The sequence below is a fragment of the Populus euphratica genome, unplaced genomic scaffold (genome assembly GCF_000495115.2).
Source record: "Populus euphratica unplaced genomic scaffold, PopEup_1.0 scaffold19.1, whole genome shotgun sequence".
Taxonomy (NCBI): Eukaryota; Viridiplantae; Streptophyta; class Magnoliopsida; order Malpighiales; family Salicaceae; genus Populus; species Populus euphratica.
In genome coordinates, this window is record NW_011499853.1 from 2,108,393 (window position 1) to 2,122,216 (window position 13,824).

The 13,824-nt window shown below is 31.6% G+C and overlaps 1 protein-coding gene across 2 annotated transcripts; it reads left to right on the forward strand.

Annotated features, from left to right (window-relative positions):
• The first annotated feature begins 1,032 nt into the window (after positions 1-1,032).
• LOC105122271 (Leucine-rich receptor-like protein kinase family protein) lies at positions 1,033-5,543 on the forward strand. Of its 2 annotated transcripts, none has more exons than XM_011021292.1 (4): positions 1,033-1,187; positions 1,413-1,486; positions 1,663-4,272; positions 4,938-5,543. In XM_011021292.1, the coding sequence occupies exons 3-4, from the start codon at positions 1,719-1,721 to the stop codon at positions 5,297-5,299; spliced, it is 2,916 nt and encodes a 971-aa protein (XP_011019594.1). In that variant the 5' UTR covers positions 1,033-1,187; positions 1,413-1,486; positions 1,663-1,718; the 3' UTR covers positions 5,300-5,543. The 2 variants fall into 2 exon arrangements, with proteins under 2 accessions (XP_011019594.1, XP_011019593.1); XM_011021291.1 differs by having other exon boundaries at positions 1,413-1,460.
• The last annotated feature ends 8,281 nt before the right edge of the window (positions 5,544-13,824 follow it).

The following is a 13,824-nucleotide window of genomic DNA, read 5'->3' on the forward strand; positions in this document are numbered from 1 at the left end:
ATTAATAAAACAAATAAACCTTTTCATAGTTGAAAGCACAGTGTGGTAGTTAGAGAGAATTTCAGGATTTTTTTTTTTTTTAGATTAACGTGGGTGTCCGGGCCAGCTTGCACGCACCACGACTAATCTCACAGGTCCTGAAGTTGACGACCATGTAAACCTCCAGTGGCAATCATATGAGCAACCAAGGACTCGAACCTGAGACCACAGAGGGAGCAAACCCCTTGATCCCAAATTCTTACCACTTGACCACCACCTAAATGGTTAGAATTTCATGATTTTACTTATACAAGTATTGATGTAGCTGGATATTCAAATTATGTGTTGAAATGGTTTAATAATCAAGATTAATATTTTTTATACATTGTATGTTTTTTAAGTCAATTTACTATTTATTTTCTTAATGGTACTAGTTAAATATTAATAATATTCTTACTCTGTTATTATAAAAAACTATAAACCTTGTCAAAAAATTTAAGGATGGGGTGAAGTTACCCCTTTTGTGCTTGTAACTAAGTCTTCCATGCATGCGAATGGATGATCTGCCTGCCCAACTAAAGAAAATGTGAGACTGGTGTCTGTCTATATGTATATCTAATCACCCATTTGACATGTCTGCAAAGTATTGTTTTACTTTCACCACAAATCTTGTTTACATTTCCATTATAATGATGTTAATAGCAATTATGGCTATACATCATGACTGCTGTAATCAAATTAGCTATTACAAAAAAAAAAAAAGTCTCATTATAGTAAATAAGTAGAAAATCAGAGGCAAAATCTCCATGTCCCATGAAACTTTCAAACTTTTCAACGGTTGCAGAGATCATTGTCACAATCGCAAGTCATCAGTCAAAAGAGCATTTTGGTAATATCCGACAAAATTAGAAGCTTTTCCAACATCTGTCCCTGTTTCTCTTTCAACCTTTCGTGTTCAAACACTCTTCAAATAAAGTCAAGGTGCATTTTTGTAATTATAACCCATAATTCATTGTTTTACCGATTTCCCCTATTTATACACTCAAAATCTTCTCCTTTCTCTCACTCTCTGTGCTCCTCATTATAATTGCAGTTCTTATTAACCTCCTTCAATACTATTCCCTTTCCTTTTCTTTCAATCCAAGTTTGTTTTGATCAAATCATTGCTAATCCTTTGAATTTTACTGTCCTCTAATGATGATATTTTGGTACGTTACTATACATCTTACCTAAGTTCATTTCTATGTTGAATTCTCTTGCTTGTATCATGCTAAAAAGGTTGTTATAACACATGTTTTTGCATAGTACATCTTCAGATTACTTCCCGTTGTATTTTTTTCTTTTTTTTGGGGGGGTGGTTTGGCAGAGTATGGTTTTCTTTTTATTATATAATATGTTGTCACCTGATTTTTCCTGGCTGTAATTTGGCACAGGGTCTAGGAGTGGAGTTGGTTCAACCATAATAAATACATGCAACAACAGTGAGTTCATGCTCTTCTTGTTTTTAGTGAGAATTCTTCTGATTCTATTTTGTGTTGTTTTTTCGTTTCTGTTTCTGTACTTAGTTATGATAAATACACAGGCATGCATTTATTTCATGTTCGTTTATGGTAAGCACTTTCAAGAAAAACAATTCCGTATTGAAAGTTGTGTTGATATGTGCTTTTCTTGAAATTTTAACAGCTTCTTCAGATCCGAGGGACTAAGACAAACACCTTTTTTTGGAGAAAGGGGGAGAGATGTTATCATCAATGGCAGCCGCAAAAGGGCCTCAAGCATGTTCAATGCTGTTCATGTTCTGGTTCTTGGTCTTGAATTCTCGCATGTTGCATGCTGACAATCAGGAACTTGAGCTTCTCTTGTCTTTCAAATCTTCCCTAAATGACCCTTTGAAGTATCTCTCAAACTGGAACCTCTCTGCCACATTTTGCAAGTGGCAAGGTATCACTTGCACCACCTCCTCTCGCATTACTGTGATTGAGCTCTCAGGGAAAAACATCTCTGGCAAGATTTCCTCTTCAATCTTTCAGTTGCCATATATTCAAACTATTGATCTCTCAAGCAATCAGCTTTCTGGTAAACTTCCTGATGATGTATTCTCTAGCTCCTCACTTAGGTTCCTCAATCTTAGCAACAATAATTTCACAGGCCCAATACCAAATGGCTCAAAATTTCTCCTGGAAACATTGGATCTATCAAATAATATGCTGTCCGGGAAAATTCCTCAAGAAATAGGTTCCTTTTCGAGTCTTAAATTTCTTGATCTTGGTGGCAATGTTTTGGTGGGCAAAATTCCTCTCTCGGTAACAAACTTGACGAGTTTGCAAGTCTTGACTTTGGCTTCTAACCAATTAGCTGGCCAAATTCCAAGTGAATTAGGCCAAATGAGAAGCTTGAAGTGGATTTACTTGGGCTACAACAATCTTTCTGGTGAAATTCCAATAGAACTAGGCCAGTTAACTTCTTTGAATCATCTTGATCTTGTCTACAACAATCTCACTGGACAAATCCCATCATCTCTAGGAAACCTCAGTAATCTTCAGTACCTCTTTCTCTACCAAAACAAGCTTGCTGGTCCGATTCCTAAGTCCATTTTCGGTCTCACGAAGCTGATTTCACTTGATCTTAGTGATAATTCTCTATCCGGTGAGATCCCAGAACTCATAATTAAGTTGAAAAATTTGGAGATTCTTCATCTATTCTCCAACAACTTCACAGGGAAAATCCCTGTTGCTTTAAGCTCCTTGCCTCGTCTTCAAATCCTTCAACTTTGGTCTAACAAGTTGTCTGGTGAGATTCCAAAAGATCTTGGAAAGCGAAACAATCTCACTGTACTAGACCTTTCCAGCAATTCTCTCACTGGAAAAATACCAGAAGGCCTGTGCAGTTCTGGAAATCTCTTTAAGCTCATTCTCTTCTCCAATTCACTTGAAGATGAAATCCCAAAGAGTTTGAGTACTTGCAAAAGCTTGAGGCGTGTACGTCTCCAAGATAACAGCTTGTCTGGTGAATTATCATCAGAATTCACCAAACTTCCACTTGTGTACTTCTTGGATATCTCTTCCAACAATCTTTCAGGCAGGATTGACTCTAGAAAATGGGAGATGCCTTCACTTCAAATGCTGAGTTTGGCAAGAAACAGTTTTTTGGGGGGCTTGCCAGACTCATTCGGCAGCGAAAATCTTGAGAATTTAGACCTGTCTCAAAATCAGTTCTCGGGTGCTATTCCACGTAAGTTTGGCAGCTTGTCAGAGCTAATGCAGCTGAGGCTAAGCAAAAACAAGCTCTCTGGTGAAATCCCAGACGAGCTGTCTTCATGCGGAAAGCTTGTGAGTCTAGACCTTAGTCACAACAAGCTCAGTGGCCAAATCCCTGCTGGTTTCTCTGAAATGCCAGTTCTTGGAATGCTTGATTTGTCACACAATGAATTATCCGGCAAAATACCTGCCAATTTGGGAAGAGTAGAATCGCTTGTTCAAGTAAACATCTCTCACAATCATTTTCATGGTAGTTTACCCTCTACAGGAGCATTTCTTGCCATAAATGCAAGTGCTATTGCCGGTAATGATCTTTGTGACGGTGATAAGACTAGCGGCTTGCCTCCATGCAGAAGGGTCAAGAGTCCTATGTGGTGGTTTTATGTTGCATGTAGTCTTGGTGCTCTAGTGCTGCTTGCTCTTGTTGCTTTTGGATTTGTTTTCATCCGAGGGCAAAGGAATTTGGAGCTAAAAAGAGTCGAAAACGAAGACGGGACATGGGAGTTGCAATTCTTCAATTCTAAGGTATCAAAATCAATAGCAATTGATGATATTTTATTGTCCATGAAAGAAGAAAATTTGATTTCTAGAGGCAAGAAAGGAGCTTCATACAAAGGAAAGTCCCTCACAAACGACATGGAATTCATCGTAAAGAAAATGAACGATGTGAACTCAATTCCGCTGTCCGAAATTTCTGAACTTGGCAAGCTCCAGCATCCAAACATTGTCAACTTATTTGGATTATGTCAGTCCAATAAGGTTGCATATGTAATATATGAGTACATCGAAGGAAAAAGTTTGAGTGAAGTACTTCTGAACCTAAGTTGGGAACGACGGCGAAAAATTGCAATCGGGATCGTAAAAGCTCTCCGGTTCCTGCATTGTTACTGTTTGCCGAGTGTTCTTGCTGGTTACATGTCACCGGAGAAAATTATCATCGATGGAAAAGATGAGCCTCGTCTCATAGTAAGCCTTCCCAGCCTGCTTTGCATCGAAACCACCAAGTGCTTCATTTCTTCAGCCTATGTCGCCCCAGGTAACTGGCCTATTTTACTCCTTGCTACTATCTTAAGCTAGCATGGTCATACAAACATTAGGAAAAAAAGAGTATTTGTCAGAATACAGTAGGTTTTATTTCTTTTTCTATTTAGCTTTTGTTGACCAATAAGAATCTAGTAGTTCTAGGAATTTGATTAAATAAAAGTCCAATTATGCCTTGGCATGCTAAAAAGATTTTATGTACAGAACATTCATGCGTCAACCTTAAATTATTAGTGTCCTGAAGCAAAACAAAATTATTAGCATTAGTTTACTAGTTTTTAAACCTAAACTACCCATAACCCATCAGACTAATTGGATTGTTTTATGAACATTGCGGGGCACGTTTAGGCTTGCTAATTAGTATGATAAATGCTAGCAATTCTAGAGCCTGACAACACTAAGAAAATTCAATTTTAAGTTAAAGTTATATATTTAAACGTTTAAATTATAAATAATTTATATGATTATCTTCAATAGAAAAAAAAATAACTTATATAATCAATTTCCATGTCTATGTTTTATGCCTGCAAAACCATATATAAAGACCCTTTACAGTATGAAGTTTGTGTAATCCATTGAACGTAAGCAAATGGTCTTGCTTTATGTTCATGCACGTACATCATAAACTTAAGATGCGGTTCTATTGCTTCTCTATTGCAGAAACCAGAGAAACCAAGGACATCACTGAGAAGAGTGACATGTATGGATTTGGCCTCATCCTTATCGAATTATTGACCGGAAAAGGCCCGGGAGATGCTGAATTTGGCGGGCACGAGAGCATCGTCGAGTGGGCGCGGTATTGCTACTCGGATTGTCATCTAGATATGTGGATTGATCCAATGATAAGTGGGAATGCATCTATTAATCAGAATGAGTTGATCGAAACGATGAATTTGGCTCTACAATGCACAGCTACTGAGCCCACAGCACGACCATGTGCAAATGAAGTATCCAAAACCCTAGAGTCTGCTTCAAGGACAAGTTCTTGTGTACTAGGCCTAAAGTTTTCTTCCCTTTTTTAGTATTTTAATTATCTCCTGATTAATTTTTGCTCAGGTTTCTTTCTTCTTCTTTTTGGGATTTCTAATATGATTGTTACTCATATGTTTTGTTTGATGGTACGTATGTTTGACATTACATGCTAGTACTACTGAGAGTGTAAAAATGTAGATAGTCAATGCCATGAATTATAACCTCTCTATAAAGAAAGGGTCGTTTTATTTTCTTGCCTAGGGCAACTAATAAAGTGTATTCCTTCCATGTCAATTATCTTCCTTTCTCTATTCACCTTCAACATCATGGCATGAAATCCTTTATGACTAATGATTAGGACTCGACCCTCCAATGCCAATGCAGCACCGATAACCAGTTCCCGAGGATGTGATAACATTGATGACCAAAAAAGAAACAGGACAAGTAAATAATTTGGTGGACAGAATTTTAAACGAAGAAAACTAGTGCATGAGATAAGGATTGAAGTGAAACATACCAAACTACAGGGACTAATATATAGTTTATATAAAAAAGAATGAGATCAGCCAAGGGAAATTCTCCAATAACAATATGATGTCACTCCATAAAGAATTGCTAGTACAGTTACAAGAGAGTGGGAAAAAAAACTAAAAATGTTAATTTAAACTGAGTTTCTGATGAGAATTTCTTGTACTTGATTTATTTATCCTAGTCCAACACTTGTTTTCTTGAGACTGAAAATAACATACAGTAACTTGCATTATTGTAGTGATGGTTGATTGAATCGCAGATGGTGATGATACTTGCATCTAACTACAGTGCTCCTTATCTCCTACTGTAATAGTTGAATCCAAGATAGTCACAAGGACACACACACACATATATATTAAAATTAAATTTAAAAACGGATTAACAAAGTTAATCTCCACAATATCTAGCAATATATAGAGATGCCCGACAATATCCAGCCTTTTTCCAGAAGGCGTCCTACTTGGATATGCAGGCCTATTTAAAATTCTTCTGAATATTCAGCTTAAAAGGGGGAGAGAAAGAAGAACACATCTACAAATCAGAGAAAACAAATCTGCAAATGGGGAGTTTCTTGATTATAATTTAAGTATTCGTAGTTGCAAGGAATATCTTCTTCGACACTAGGACGATACGCATGACCTAGACATCCAGAAAGTCTCAGTGGGAATAATAATCCATGCTTGCTATATCTTACAGTACCAAGTAAGTGGATATCCCACTGGAAAACTCTTGTTTCTGGTTGGATGGCAAGTGGGTGGGTGGAAAGGATTGTAGAGCAACTTCCGAAACTATCCCCCGGCGCGAGCTTCCATTTACAAGTGACCTTTAATAGTACTTGTGAGAAAGAAAGAGAGCAAGTTACATGTAGAGGGGGAGGGTGTGGCTTCCACTATGGGGTCTCTGTTTTTTGTTTTTCCTGTTTGTCCGCGTCCTTTTTGTCCTTCAAACTAGAAAGTAGCATCTAGTTTTGGACTTTACATCAATATTCTTCCTTGGCTTTTCTCTTTTTATTTTGATTTTTTGCAATCTATACTACCACGATAGACCACCGGCAGGTCAGATTTTTCTTAAAAGATATTCATGCTATTTTAATTAGTATTTTTAAATAAAAAATATAAAACATAAATTATTAAATTGAGTGAATTCAATAAACTTTGTTAATTTAATAATATAATAAAAAATATAAAATAAAAATAAAAATAATCAATTATAAAAAAACAAATTGTCAATAATATAATTGAGATGAGAAGAAAAAAACACTTTAAAAACTTGTCCTCTCTACATTATAGACATCATGGTTCTAGCATTACTATGAAATACTACATGAAGACACTAGAAGAGGCTGGGCTATCATTGCATTAATCCGAAATAAACTAAATAAAATATTATAAAATTATAATTTTATGTTTATATTTAATTAATTAATTTAATTTAATTTACAAAAATATTTCTTTAAAAAAATCTAAATTTAACAACAAATAAAAGGACTTGAAATAATCTAGGTTATTTTTAGAATCAGTTAAAAATTTTATAGAAAAAAAATAAAAAATAACATACTAATTACTTTTCAATTGAATAAATATTGAATAATAAAAATAAAAAAAAATATATAAACATTAAGAAGAACAGAAAAAACCAAACAAACTCATACAAATTTTCTAGATCTTGGTTTATCTTCAAACTCTCAACCTGTTAAATCCTATACTTAAGCTCGATTAAAATTCTCTTTTCTTAACTAATTTAATATTAAATAATAAATTAAAAAAAATATTAAAAAAAAAAACTACTATCACAAACCAAAGGTTTGCTGACTTCACTTATCATCCAGGAATCAAGCGGTCACCATGATGATTACGCCCTGGAAATCAGAGTTTGGCCATTGGGTAACACAATATGTGCCATCTAAAAAGCACATGAATTACCCGTGCATATAACACACAAATCAACCACTTTAAATAATATTTGTATCTATTAATTTATTAAATCATCCTTTAATGGACTTGATAATAACAGGAATTAAAAAAACAGATTAAAAGCTTATGGATGCAAGTTAAAGAAGTTTTGATTTTAAGGGTAATTTAATTATTTAAATGTTTTTAAAAAAATACAAAAAAGTCTTTAGATACCCATTTTAAAAAAAAAACGATTGCTTGTAAGGATAATCTAATTACTTCATTATTTATAAAAATATTAAAACACTGGTTTATCAATATCAATCAATTTGATAATAATAAATGAGTTTAAAAAAAAAAATATTTCTGCTGATAACAAGTTAATTGTTCTAGTTCACAATACAATAAGTTTAGGCTATAGTGAATTATTGATTTTTTTAAACTCATTTTTTTAATTTTAAATTTTAAATTATTATACATGTTAAAAAATCATTTTTATTTTAAAAATTTAGAAGTATATAAGAATAATTTTATATTGTGTTTAGAATTTTAACATATTCATTTCAAGAAATCAACGATTTGGATTGTATAAGATGTACCTATCATATTAATTCTAAGGATATAAAAACTCTCCATCATCCAAAAGCTTCAGCTCTCTCTGCCATCTTTTCTTATCTTTATCTTTTCATTAATTTTTTTTCCAAAAAAAAGAATGTTAAAATTTGATTTTAAATTTTTCCAATTTATTTCTTATTTTCCATAGATTGATCACTTAACTAAAATCACCGTCGTTGATTAGTCGGCCTCTCACACCATTAACTGTGGATATAATTAATATGTGATAAAGAATATTATAAAATTATTTTAAAAAACTCATTTAATAATTTAAAATTTAAAATTAAAATGATTGGTCAACATCTTGAGAGGAATTAACAATCAAAAGTCCAAAACGATAACTATTAATGTTATTTAATGTATAAAATAAACTCTTAAGGCCAACTCATCCAGCAACACCCAAGACAAGGGTGAATAAAAAAGGAAGCTTTTTTTGCTAAACAAAATCAGGGAACTTTTCTGGGAAAACCCAGTACTTCTCTGCGTTCATGAAACATGTTCAGAAGATTGATTTCTTTGTGCTTCACTTTGAACTCATTCCTAGGCAAGTATCCAAACAATAGCACATGTTTTGGCTTTTTAATTTTCCCTCACATACAGCACGCCAGGAACAAATATTATTCATTTAATTTCCATAGTAGTACTTACTATACACCAGTCAAGAAGAAAAGAACGTGGGAAGTGAATTGTCCTGATCAGAGAGCTAGGTCAAACAGCTAGCCAACAGGAACACTCATGCAGCAAGGGACCACTGTACTAAGAGATGATTGGAATTAGAATAATGATTGTTTTGAATTATTAATTTTAAAAAATATATATTGAAATACTATTTTTTTATTTTTAAAAATTTATGTTGAATATTAACTTATTGAAATGATAAAAAATATTAAAAAATACTTTTTCGAAAAATATTTTTGCACATTAAAAATAAACATAAACATAAACAGGCTCTCTAAAAATCCTGGTGGTTTAATTATATTGTCTGTCCCATTGAACTGAAAAAGGAACAACAACTGCTACACAAGCACAAAGCTACAATCATAAAGCTGCATATGAGGGGGGGAAAGGTTTAGGGAGGTAGAAAAGAAACTGCCTTTATTCTTTTGGCCTCACATTTCAAGACTTCTGCCGTCTCTTGACAGACAATAGCATGGCCAAAATGGGAGATGGTCTTGTAGAACATTTCAAGTGTTACTCTCCCTTGAGAGGAACTTGAAGACCCGCTAAAATGATGCAAAAATAATTTATAGCCGTTGAGTACTGTTTGGTGGGAATTAATTTTATGATTATAAAAATATGTGTGCTTTTCTTTTCTTAATTTGTTTTTTAATCATCAATTGGCTTAGATGCCAGCTAATAATGCATTCACATTCTATTCTATGTATAGATTATTCCTTGATTTTACATTATCATTGTGTCCTTGTGTTTCTAATTAAGATATGAACACTACCGATGCAGGCTTGGTGATTGCAATTACAACTACATATCTCAATCGGAGTAACCAAAGTGAATCATTGCATTTCTTCCTTCCTGGAGACTTTACCTTTTTAGATCACGAAGAAAGTTTCATCTCATGCAGTGATGGCTTTGCTAGTTTAATATGTTATGTAAGCAATAGGTGATATTATTATTTTCATGTAATTATATATTTATTATTAATAAATATTTAATTTCTTTTTAATATTCATATAATATTAGATTAATGAATCTAATATAATTTGATTTATGAATCTAAAATAAAGAATATTAATCACATTGAGAAACTGGTTATTAAAAAATTAAGTCAAATCATTAATAATTTTTTTAATATTTGAGAGATTCTAACACGTTACTAGATGATGTATCTGATCTTTAAATATAAATTAATTAATTATTTAATTAATAATAAATTAAATTATTTAAATTATTTAATTCTATGTAATTATAATTATAATTTATATTTATATTTGGATCAACATATTACATACTTAATGGGTCATACACATCAAAAACCATTAGTCTTAAATTAAACTAGGATGATTTAATTAAGTATAATTTCATTAAAATATATTTCAGAAATTAAGAACTAGAATATAATTAATACATAGCCTATATTTCTAGATCTAGAATAATCAATGATGGTATTGATTAAGTTAATTTTTTAAATTGTTCTGAATTAATATATGGATATTATTCAAGGGGTAAATTGATATTTTATCAATTTATAATGTTTTTCAAAAAAATTTATAAATAGTAAGTTATGCCTTATATTTCTGTGTGGTTGTTTGTTAAACAGAAAATTTACGTTAATCATATAATAAAAAAATAACACTCTACACATAGTAATATCTCTCTCCTAAATAAAAATTTAGAAGATATATTATTGGTGATTTGTATGAATTATCATTGAATGCCGAACAATTGAATAGTTTATGATTTGTGATAACCTAACTTTTAAAGAATTATTCAAAGCCAAAAAAGATCTAATTTTTAAATAATAAATTCCTAACAACTCTAAATCTATTAAATAAGATCCTAGTGACTTTCAAATAATTTTGTTTTATTGTTTTCATTACATATATGATATTCAAGAACCCAATAGACTTCACATTAACGAGTAATAAATCTTTACTTTATATTCTTGATCTTTTAATAAATAAATAAAAACTTAATTGTGATCAAGACCTTTTAGTGGTAAATTTGTATTCCTCATTGATGAAAAAAGTTTCATTTCTAAAACTATAAAATTAAATAGTATTGGTTAGAGTATGAATTAAGATTATTTAGCCATCATAAAATGGTATTCATTAGCCTATTTACCTATAACAAGATTAAAGACTTTAGTTTATTTTTTTAGAAATATAAAAAAGCTACTCAAAGTCAATATTGATCTTAGTGTAGCCAATATTAAAGATAATTGGGGTTATAAGCAGTTATATGAAAGTTTATTTTAAATGTATTATGTAGATGATCTAAAAAAATATTTTTATAAATTATTAAGATATGGTTGGATTAGTAAGAAAGTTGGTTTTAAATTTATTGTAAAGTAATATTATGATTAAAAAAATTATAATGTTTTATCCAACTATTTCATCAAGTTTAATTTTCTACGAGAGGTTTCCAATGTTTAGTTTTATAAAGATTATTTTTTATAGTTCATCTGCTACATGAATTTCTCTAAATTAGACTTGAAATTTTTTATTTTAAATTTTAAGTTATTTTCCTATATGTTTTAGGATTTTGATTACATTACCCAATATATATTAGTTTTCTAACTTATTTAAAGGTATTGTAAATCTTCAGGAAAGATAAACTTGATCGTATTAATATTTTAAAATTTTTGTGTTTTAACCCTATTTTTATCTTCTTTTTTTTTGTTTTTATATACTTCTTGTTGTTTTATTGTGCTTCCATCTTTATCATATCTTTTCTTTGAAAATTGTTAGAGAAATTATGAAAAAATATAAGAATAAAAATTAATATACAGTATTAGAAATGTATCATTCACCACAAGATTTAAATCTTTTTTAAAAAAAAAACCCTTAGAATTAACTATTAAGTTTTTGTATTGTATCAAAGCCTCCAGAAACATAACAACCCAACAAATTAAGCTTTTAAGGAACAAATCACTTGACAATCCCTAAAACACATTGCTAGTGAGATGGCCTATCCATCACAAGACTAGATTGCTTGGAATCAATTACTAAATTTCTAATAAATTAAGATTTTAAAATTCTAGCCACTTGACACTTTAAGAATCAGATTGTAAAAAAGATGACACTTTAAAACTTTGAGATTAACCTAGAATCAACTATATATTAAATTCTATAGATATCAACTTAAACTGATCTTACAATTGCACCATGCATCATATGATCAAAACATAAATGTAGTGGGTTTGATTCATCAACTTTATGTCCTTGTCGTTTTGAAATAAATGGTTTTCTTCTTTCTTAAAAACAAATTAGTGGGGAGATTGGAATTTGATTGCACGGAAAAATAATGTAGCTGTCCTTTCCTTTCTTGAACTCCCATTCATCCATGTCAAGATTTGGTGAAGATTTCCATATTCTTTAATATCCCCATACATTCGATTTGAATCAGACACCTCCATGTTTAAACTATCAAGTTTCAATTGCTATATATGTTACCCCTTGGGATTTATTTCTAAGTTCATATCCGGAGGAAATGAAAGAGGAGGATAATTGTAAGAGCACTAACTTAATTTAATTTAACACGTATCTCTTTCTTTTTTCTTTTTCTTTTTTTTTTCATCTAATTAAACATTAATAAATGCATATGGTCAAAAGGAAAAGAATGTCTAAATGGACTTTTTCCAGCATGCCCTGCCCGCGAGCTTTCTTGTGACCTGCTTTTTGCTTCTATGTTACAATGATGATGCCTAAGGTTTTTCTTTTCTTCTTCTCTCTCTAAGCAATGATGGTATTGCTTGACATGGAACCCTTTTCTCTTTTGCTCGATCAGAATTCATGGGGAGCTTATATGGTTAGAAGATTCCACCTCTAAAGATCAGTCTAAACATATAAATTTAAACTAGCTGACATTACAAGGAGCAGACCAGCTAAGGTTTGCTGGCATGGATATGATATTGGAAGTGTTTTTATCTTAAAAGCCTCAAGATATCAATTATAGTCCTTGGAGACCATGAAAAAAGCCCCTTTAACTTCCTTCTTTCTACTGAAAAAGCTCCTTTTCTGGCAATTTTTTTTTTTTTTGGATGCAAGATTTGCTCTTTGATTCAACGGGTTAAAAGGTGTTCATGTCAAACATTTTTATTGAATGTTTCTTTGGTTCAAGACAATGGGTTTTGTTTTTTGAATTCTCTTCATATTATAATATTAATAATTAAATACACGTGTGTCCCATCGGATAGCACAAGAACACCCACTTAACATGGCAATTATAGTGCTTTTTTAGGGTGGAGGATTTACATTGTGGGTTGATATTTGTTGCAGGTCGACATTCACATAACCATATTTATGGATTGGGAATTTGAATCAGCCGGTCGTCGGAGCAAGGAGTTTTATGTTGGGTTAGGGATGAATGTCATGAGATTTAAAAAATTCATTAAGCCAGGTGACTGGCTTGAATTTTAGAGGCGTCACGTCCTAAAAGCTTCCTTGTTGATGTTCATAACTTCAACAATCAAATAATTTAAGCAGCTAAATCAAGTTGTGAATTTATTTGAGTTTTATAAATTTTAAAATTATTAAAAACTTGTATAATTAACTTTAAAGTTTATAGAATTAGTTTAGATATACATAGATTAATCTAAATTCAAAGTCAATAAATTCAAAATCAATCAGTGCAGTAATTAACAAAGGAGTTTATACATTTATGATGAAGTATGAACTCTCTTTAAGGAATTGTCTATGGACAGCTGAGGCCACAAGCAGAAAGTAGGATTCATGATATTTCAATTAAAATGTCTGGATCATCTGTCTGAATATACTCAGTCATAAAATTCAAGATGTCTTAAAGCAAAGATTTTGTCTCAAACTTTATACTATCCCATAGACAGCATGCCACATAGATTG